Source organism: Atractosteus spatula, chromosome 2 (assembly GCF_055471065.1).
Source record: "Atractosteus spatula isolate fAtrSpa1 chromosome 2, fAtrSpa1.hap1, whole genome shotgun sequence".
Classification (NCBI taxonomy): domain Eukaryota; kingdom Metazoa; phylum Chordata; class Actinopteri; order Semionotiformes; family Lepisosteidae; genus Atractosteus; species Atractosteus spatula.
Genome location: NC_142707.1, coordinates 73,877,197 through 73,887,525, shown reverse-complemented (window position 1 = coordinate 73,887,525; position 10,329 = coordinate 73,877,197). Strand labels below are relative to the sequence as shown.

Below are 10,329 nucleotides of genomic sequence, written 5' to 3'. Positions count from 1 at the left end.
GATAGTGAATAGACAGTTTAGTAGAAATTACTGTCTTTGGATGTTTTTGAAACCTTAAGCCTGATGGGCATCTTGTGGTTATTTTTATTTTTATATTTTGAAGCTTTCTTCATTTCTTTTATTTCCTATTATTAGAAATGTTTTGTAACTATATCAACATACAGTAATATGTACTTTGTATTCATCTTCACCTTTAGTAATACAATATAATATCTTAAGCTTTACTAGTCATATTAATATGTTTTGCACAAACTAAATACACATTTCTCATTTGACACACGTGTACTTACTTAACAATTTTATCAAAGTTTTTCATTTCTAATTGAGAAATCTGTTGATTTAAAGAAACAAATTATTTTTTGTTTAGTTTTTGATTTTGTTTTTTACATGATACAGTATGCAGTAGCTCCAGTAACGTACACCCATTGATAGAACATACTAAAGGAATTATAGTATGACTGCAATTAAGCATGGATTAAACCAACAATGTGCTGATATCAAAACCTTTCTGGCTTTACACTGTATGACCACGTGCACTTTTAAAGAACAAAAGGCATTGAAAATATATAATTTGTCAGTGATACTGAAGCTAAACTAGTTCTGCTTACTACAAAAAATTGTATAGTCAAAATTATACAGGAGAGGAAAGGGGATACTACAGCCATGCTTGTCTGCTTCAGTTTAGTTGAACACAAGAAAAATTATTTGCTTTCACATATCCATATACTATCTAAAAAGTACAAAGTTATTTATCAAGTGTTTCAAGTTTTAGTGCTAAAGACGGTTGTGCTTTTTGGAATAAAAATGATACCTCTAATTATAAGTTAAGAAAACTTGAAATTGTGTTATTGAAATGATCAATTGCATGATTTTTTGTCTTTCTCCAGGAAGAGACTTTTTACACTTTGCCTCAACTGCCAAACATGAACTTCTCTCAAACCGGGATGGCTGCAAATGCACAGTTCTGTTACGACTCTGTAAACAATTCATGTCTGAAACATGTTTATTTGCCTACTATACGTATCCCACTGTATCTCATCGCTGTAACAGTTATTCTCTTGACTGTATGTGGAAACCTGTTTGTCATCATCTCCATTGCTCACTTCAAACAGCTTCACACACCGACCAATTTTCTTGTCCTTTCTCTAGCGGTTGTTGATTTGCTGTTAGGAGGCTTTCTGATGCCTACAGCTACAGTCCGATGCCTTGAATCCTGCTGGTATTACGGTGACTTGTTTTGTAAAATACAAGAGAGTCTAGATGTCATGTTATGTACTGCTACTATTTTGCATCTATCTTTCATTTCAATTGATCGATATTATGCTGTATGTGAACCGCTAAAATACAAAACTAAAATTAACATCTGTGTTGCATTTTACATGATTTCAGTTAGTTGGAGTATTTCAGCTGTTACCGGATTTGGAATGATATTTCTAGAGTTAAATATAATGGGAATGGAAGATGTCTACTATGACACATTTTATTGTATAGGTAGCTGTAAACTGATACAGAGTGAAGCATCAAGCATTATTTCCTCCACACTCTCTTTTTACATCCCTGGGTTTATCATGATAGGCATCTATTCGAAAATTTTCCTTGTAGCAAGGAGACAAGCCAGGACAATTCAAGGCACACTATCCCAGAGTAAGACCTCCGAAGACAGCAGGAAAACAACTTCAAGCAAGACAGAAAGAAAAGCTGCAAAGACGTTGGGCATAGTGATGGGGGTCTTTCTCTGCTGCTGGATGCCATTTTTCTTGTGTAATACCGTGAATGCTACATTCAATTATTCAGTTCCATCAGTTTTATTTAACAGTCTTTTGTGGTTAGGCTACTTAAATTCTACATTTAATCCTCTTGTCTATGCTTTCTTTTACAGCTGGTTCAGAAAAGCTCTTGGTATGATTGTGTTTGGCAAGATATTTCAAACCGATTCTTCTAGAACAAAACTAATTACAGATTAAAGTTATTTAATCACATATTAATTATATTATATATAATTCATTAATAAATTATTATAACCGTGGCAATATTAAAATGACAATATTGTGATTGTTACAAAGAGGTGATGATGATTTATGGAATGAATCATATTGTTGAGGGGTTTAAATAAAAGACAAAGAAAGATTATTGCTAAATATTTGCAAGACATGAAAAATATTCATATTCTCACAATGATTTGTATAATTCAGTAACAAATAGGACTAAAATTTCAGAGACCATGTGTAGAGAAAGAAAAATATTATTGAAATCCCTTGTTAAGTTAGTACTTTTGCATCTCGCTTTCTTTATCATGTGCTGCTGAAATTGATGTGTAATTGTGATGCAGGCTCTCTCATCTATGTGTATGATATTATGAAATAAATATGATAATATCTCTGTATGCATTTATTCAAACTAATTAATGCCTTAAAGCCCAAGCCTTCCTAGAACAGTTGTTGACCTTTAATGTGGCTTATCAGGCAAACATCCACACTGTGTAATTTTTGGAGAATATAGAGGACAGACCTGGCTGCCACCACATTTAGAAAATAACTCACCATTTTTACAATTTTTGCCATCATCATGCAGTCTAGCTGATTATTTTATTTCCACAGAATATTGTACTTTTTTACAGTACAAAAAAAAATCTCTCAACTAACATGCTGAAAAGATAACATCTTCAGAGCTCATTTAGTGTAAAATTATATTTTGTAAAACACTGCAATTCATGTACTGATGGTGTGCAATGTAATTTGCACTTCCTAATCAAAGGTTCCTTAAAGCAGAAAGGTAAAGACTTTTCTGTTAAATTAAATTTAAATACCATATTAAGTTTAGTTGTCAGCATATCTAGCTCGTGCTTTTATGAGGTGGAATGAAAAACATATCTGTTCTCAATAACACCACTTTATCTGCTGAGGTTGTCTGTAGGAAGATCTGGTTCTTTAAATGACGATTACTGCCGTGCAGTCTGAAAACGCGCTGCCTCGTAAATCTTGTATTTTGTTTAATTACACTTAGTAAAATGAGTTTATTTCTAATCAAATTTCAATTTTAAATTAAAAATTCTTTAATAATAAATACATTTGAAAAGTAATGATTGGTCTTACAGGCTTTATTCCTAATGAATAACGGATTAATTCCACATAGACTAAGTTACAAAGCAATGACAGGACTGATGATGAAAACACCACCCCCCACACTTAGTATTGAATATTTATATGGAATTGTACCACTAAAGGGAAATTTTAGTAGCTGGGCATAAAAAATTTAGTAGAATAGGAGCATAACGCATCTGAAGGTCAAAAACGATATTAATTTAGGAACATAAACATATTACTGTATGTAAACTGTACTGTGCAGATGCAGCCATTCAAAACAAGCAGGCAATACCACATTATTTTGCGGTGCGTTTTACGCAGTCTACCGAGAGTTACCGTAAATTCTCCTATAGTACCGCAAGTAAAATAATAGTATCCGGAATTTCCGCAAGGTGGAGCTAATAAAGCTCAACCTCTCATGTTTGAGCTGTCACCATCAAAGTCTTTAACGAAGATATTACTAATAGTATTAATAATGAATGACCTTGGACAAGCTGTAAACTCAAAGTATTGCCCTGGTCCACATTCTTTTTTTCATTGACCGTCTTTGTAAAAGTAACACCACAGCATTTCGCAATCACGCATTTGTTTCCAATCATGCAAAGTACAGTAATTTTTGAGAATCTCCAATTCACCATGCCTTTCACATGCTCATAAAAGAGATTGATTTAGGAACATAAACATATTACTGTATGCAAACTGTACTGTATACAGTATGTATATGTATATTTAATGTCTTTACTGTGCCCGTTTAAGTATTGAATATTTATATGGAATTTTACCACTGAAGTGAAATCTTAGTAGCTGAGCATAAAAAGAATAGGAGCATACTATAACGCGTGTGAAGGACATAAACGTCATAAATTTTGGAACATAAACATACAGTATATGGCTGGTCTCGGTACTTTAAAGAAAACATACACACCAGTATTCCTTTTCTCCCTAAACATTTTAAGCATCAAAGTCTTTAACTAACGTGACACCGGAGTCAACAAGCATACTTTTAGAATTTAAAAGATTAAAAGGGAATATATGGAATCGCGTATCTAAAAAAATTAATAACGATATAATTATATTCATGTACCGCAACACAAGAATTGTACACGCTGTACGATGTCTGTTGATAATGTTTTGTAGGGCTTTTTCAACACTCCTCATGTGACCTTGCCAGTAGTGCTGTGGGTTAGGTTCCTGACTCCCACATCACACGTTGGGTGTTCGAATCCAGCCAGAGCCGTGACTTTTTTTTTTAAAGTCGTGCGATGTGTAAGCAGGAACACATCATTATATGCGGTACTTACTTGCGGTACCACGTGGTATTATGAGGTACTATACGAGAATTTACGGTAACTCGAGGTAGGCTGCGTCAAACGCACCGCAAAATAATGCGGTATCGCCCGCTTGTTTTGAATGGCTGCATCTGTATAGTTATATATACATATATTGATGTAACAGAAAAATTCTATACAGACCCAACCATTCAAAATGTGCAAGGTACTTTGCAGTAAAACGAGGTGGATGTGGCAATATGCCACATTATAACGCATGCAAATTAAATTATGATAATAGTATCCGGTAAGACCTTGTATAACAGCCAGGTGGAGCTAATAAAGCTTAACGTCTTATGTACAGCATTTGAGCTGTCGCCAGAAAACGCCTGGTTTCAAATCCTGGTCACTGCTGAGGGACAGTGTTTTTCCAATTTAGAAATTAAGTTGTATACTCTTTAGACTTTTAATAATTTTAAACTGTGTATTACAGCATGTTAATCATTAAACATTAAAAAGTTGGTATATTTTATAAAAGCATGATTGCTCAGCAGGACAAAAGTACACAACCTTCCACCTTCATCAGAAATATTTTAATTATACAGAAATATTTTATGCATCAAAGTCTTTACGGAAGATATTACTAATAGTATTAAAAATGAATGACCTTGGACAGGCTGTAAGCTCAAAGTTTTACCGTATTCTGTGTAACCATCTGCATCAGTTTAACTGTTGCAACACAAAAAGACTATTTTTCCATGGACAAAAAGTAACACCACAGCATTTCGTTGATCTGATCACATATTCGTTTCCAATCATACAAAGTAAGTTTTGAGAATCTCCGATTCACCATGCCTTTCACATGCGCATTAACGATAGTAATTTAGGAACATAAACATATTATGTAAAATGTATATGGCTGGTATTAGTAGTTTAAATTAAAAATACATACCAGTATTCCACTTTCTTCCTAAACATTTTAAGCATCAAAGTATTACATGTGGTTATTTTTTAATTATTGTTATTTTTATTGCTCCTTCTCACTATATTTTACTTTGTAAAAAGTTAGAATGTTTTAACCTTTTCTGCGAATATGCTCGTTATCACAGTAAACAAAAGCATACTTTTTAGAATTTGATTAATACTGAATATAATATGGAATCGCTTATCTAAAGAAGTTAATAACAATATAATTATATTCATATAATGTAGCTCAAATCCTGCTAAACTAAAAATTAGACACAAGAAGAGTATTTTTGGACAATGTTGTGAGGCTCTGGCGGAATTTCTCTGTAAACTGAAGACTTATAGAGGAGACACGTTGTGTATCGCCTCTTTTTACACTTGGAAAAAAGAACATTCCAATGTTAATGCAACACGGAAAATACTATTAATAATGTAGCGCTTTCAGGCTCACTGCTATTCACAGGGAAGGCAGTGACGCCACTGTGCTGGCACGCCGACTCGTACAACCTGTAATGCCGGCTGTCACCATGAGATTTCTTTTAACAAGTAGAAATGTATTTAAAAAACTAAAATAGCAAATATTATGGACACTAATTTGACATTTTTAGAATTTGATTAATACAGAATATAATATGGAATTGTGTATCTAAAGAAATTAATAATTATATAATTATATTCATATACTGTAGCTCAAATTATCACAGTAGTACACTTTCTTTGGAAATGTCTGCTTCAGTTTCACTCCTTTCCATGTGAATGGCTGCATTTGTATTACAGACAAAAGCTAGGACCTTATCCTTCCTGCACTGTATAAGGATCATTGAAGTGAGCTAAACAGATAACAAAAGGTCATTCCACAAGGGTGATAGGATAGAAAAGGGAATATAAAATAAAAAAAATTAAAAATTGAAAAACTGTATGTGGAATTTTAGACCATTGACATGTCTGGGATGGCTTGGTATCCCACTATAACTAAAGAAGGGAGAACATGTAATTATTATTTGAACATTCAGATTAGATTTTGAGCTGAAGTAGTTCTTAAAACCTTTGTTCTAAATTCCATAACAACAGGATTCAGTTAACATCAGTTAACATTCATGAGCAGCTCCTAACAATAGGAGGAACCACTAACACACTTCTAAATAAGATCAAAAACAAACACTTTCCACAGACTGGAAGACAACACAGCAGTGTTATAATCTTTTTGTCATCTATGGTAGATTTTTTTTGTTATGGATTAAGTGATTAGAAAACATTTCTTTCATTTCAGTTAGTCTGAATTTCTTCCTACAAATTTGTGTATTATAATGAATGACCTTGGACAAGCTGTAAACTCAAAGTATTACGCTGGTCCACAATATTTGTAACCATCATTTTAAATGAAAAGACTATTTTTTCATCGACAAAAAGTAACACCACAGCATTTCGTTGATCTTACTAACAAGGATGGGACATTAGCTAGCCAATATGATAAAGGAGTAACTTACTTTTTGTTTATTTAATTAGCACATTTATTTGAACATTTCCATTGATTGTACAAGCACTGAAAAACTGTTCAATCCCTAGTTCGTCTGGCATTTTCTTTTACTATGACAGATATAAAAACTCCCTTGCTTTTAACAGAGCGTTTCATAATTTCTAACAATGAAAATTATTTAAACTGCGACACTTTAATCATTCAACGAGAGCTCAAAATGTCACAAGGATCCTCAAGAGATCAACAAAGACAACAGAAAAAGATATGTGTATAAGATACTGTACATGGGAATCCAAGCTTTTTTATCGACGCTAAGAAGTAGTCTTTAAAATTTCTTCATCACACAGTGAAGTCAAAATTCCGGGATGTGCCTATATTAGAAAATATAGGACTTCTTCGAATGTATGTCAGGCAATCAGACTTCAGGACCGGAATTATCCATTTTATAATGGGGAATATAGTGTAAAATCCTGGGTTTGGTAAAATGTTTCAGGCATTCATGTGAAGGACAACAGAGCTTTCACTGGCCAATTATCATTACTATCATTATTATTAATAATGATATTAATTTAAGGGTCTAAATATCTAAAAATTTGTATCTATATAGCAGGTAGTATCACTGTATTCCACTTTCTTTGTAAACACAGAAAATCAGATTCACAATGCGACACTGTGTCACTGTGTAAAAAAAAAATGGTTTGAACACCCTATATTGTAATAAAATGCTGAGCTAAGAATAGGAATGTTCCTGCTGTCAGAGGGGGTGGAAAGTGCCTGTGGTCATTTAATTAGTATTACAATTCGCACTGATTCCCTTGCGAAGATATGGACATAAGAATATTCGTGCGTGGTCAAAAAATGCCATTAAACACTTAAAATTAATATGGTTAATAATAGTAAACTGTAACATGCTGTAACAAGATCGGCTAAACTGGGAAGAAAATGCTTTCAGAGAAAATGTTTCAGGTGTGAAGAACATAGATCCCCAATGCAATTTCAACCAAACCTGTTCCCACACACCCTGCCCCCAGTGCCATTAGAATATACACAAAGCACTGAAATCTTTCGAGCTGATGATCAGGTGTTTCTGTCAACACCTTCCAGCAGCACTCCCATGCCCAGACGAGAGAGACACAAGACAAGCCCGCCAGCCCGAGAGAGAGCGAGAGAAACACCAAAGGGTGCGGAACCAGGGAACTATTTACATGGAAATAGTAATAGTAATAGTTTCACTGTTACCTGGATACTTCTTTATTTAGAACTCACTCTCCCCCCTGCCTGTCTGAGTTTTTTTAATCCTTCTGTGCCCGGGTTGCAGCGGGTAAGATATTTTTCCAAGAAAAAAGGAGAAATTAAAAAAAGAGAAATTTCACCAGAGCCTCTTCTCTTGTTGTGTCTAATTTTTAGTTTAGAAGGATACAAGCAGGATTTTAGATGAAAGGCAGTGACCTCAATACAGCCCAAATCATAATTGAACCCATTCAGAGCCTACATTACATTTTAGCGTTTCATTCTGAGCAGAAGACCCTCACACCTGAAGAAGGCTTGTGTTTTCTCTCTTCTCTTTTAAGCATGTGTACAATGCTGTAATACAATTTAATAATTAAATAATTAAAAAATAATTAAAAGTTTAAACAGTATCAACTAAACTCCATTAATATAAGTATCGAGTGGTATTAAATACAGCTTTTTAGTATAGATTACACTTTTCTAAAATGTATTTAAAAAATAAAAATGATTACAATCTAATCTTTCCACGTTTGATCCCAAGAAAAATACATCTAAACAGGGAGAAAGCTATGCTGAAAGTTTATTAAGATACTTAGAAGACAAAGATAACAATTTATGTTGCATTTGTCTGATTGTGAATCAAAAAATACATTTAATTAAACACTTGTTAGCGATTTAAATCAAAATGGGGGTAACGGGGACTCTCTCTCTCTTATTATCAACACTAGTTCAATTGTGGCTCTTCTCAGATACTGTAGTTCGGCATTCAGGTAGATTGCCAGGTGAAATAAAAACAGGTTTCGATAGTTAATAACCACTTTTTATATGCAAAACACGGGTGATTTTTCTTCCTCCTGATCAGTTTAGAAATCTGCATACGCTGTAAGGTTTTTACTTCTTAATTAAACTTTTAAAATACGTGTTTCGAATAGAAGCAACACATGCTGTTGTCTTCCTGCTATGTAGAACAGATCAGCAGGTATTTTTTCCCCAATCAGAGGGGTGTCAGATGGTGTCAGCCAATCACCATTCTGAAGCCATACCGTAATTACCGTACTCTTATGGAACATGACTTTGCTAAAATGTATTTAAAAATTAAATTGATTACAATTGGCACGTCTGCAGCTTGTTCACGAAACCTCCTAGAGAGAAACCTCCTTTTTCACGAAACCTCCAACAGAGCTGTTCAACCGGTTTTTATCGGGCACCTCTTATGTCAGGCGTAAGCGATAAATATATTTAGTTGAAAAGCTGTACAACGCAAGACATTTCGTTACTCTAGGAGGTTTCATGAAAAAGCACATTGTCCTGCTGTAATACAGTTTAAAATAATTAAAAGTCTAAGCAGTATCAGCTTTAGTTATGGGTTGTAATTTAAAAAAAGTCAAAAGCTGCACTCAAAATGCAATGAAGCACTTTCTGGCAAGAGGAGACACCCAAATTAATAATGTAACATGCTACTGTTTGTGCATGAACATAGTTACAGTATACTGTTATTTCTTTAAATATGCAATTAAATGTTTTTTTTTTAATCCCTGGCGGGACCAGGCGTCCATAAGAATCAAGTAATAGGTTTCATTGTGCTTTGACAGATCGTCTTTAAATCAATTGCTGATTTAAAGTTTGACAGTAAATGTTTATATTGTAACGCATACTGTACAGCCTCCATTTCTCTATAAAAATTTAAAAGATCGTTTGCACAGCCTAAGAGAGGGGGTCTGCTCTCAGTGACAGCTGACAATCCATACACTCAAGTGAAAAATTAATAATGCCAATGTAAATGTCGCATTTACAATTTGTTGATAATAGAAATGTTAAGTTCTCTAAAGCTTTGTGATAGTTTACCCAGGCAGCAAAAGATCAGCTACACTGGGAAGATGTGACAACAAAGATATGATTAATAACCTTTTAAATCCGAAGGGAGATCTAAAGGGATCCCCCCCCACACACACACACGATAGAAGCAGGAAGCAGAAGCAGGGACCGTTGTCAGAAGGAAAGAAGGTGACTATTCATTGTTATTAAAAATGACTTAAATTCGAACATGTTGTGATATTTAGAAATATAAAAAGTCAATTAATTGTCCATAATATTGCTATTTTATTTTTTTAAAGAAATGTTTGTTAAAAGAAAAGTTGTGGTGCCGGCTGGATTTGAACACCCAACCTGTGGTTTACAAGTCAGGCACGTAGACCACAGTACCACCCACAAGGTCACACAAGGAGTGGTGAAACAGCGCTACACATACAATATCAACAGACATTGTGCAGTGTGTACTATTGTGTTGCAGTACATGAACATAATT

General features: G+C 34.0%; 1 protein-coding gene across 1 annotated transcript; it reads left to right on the top strand.

The window, feature by feature from the left end:
• The first annotated feature begins 923 nt into the window (after positions 1 to 923).
• LOC148840260 (trace amine-associated receptor 1-like) lies at positions 924 to 1,964 on the top strand. The gene has a single exon (XM_088906972.1). The coding sequence runs from the start codon at positions 924 to 926 to the stop codon at positions 1,962 to 1,964; it is 1,041 nt and encodes a 346-aa protein (XP_088763098.1).
• The last annotated feature ends 8,365 nt before the right edge of the window (positions 1,965 to 10,329 follow it).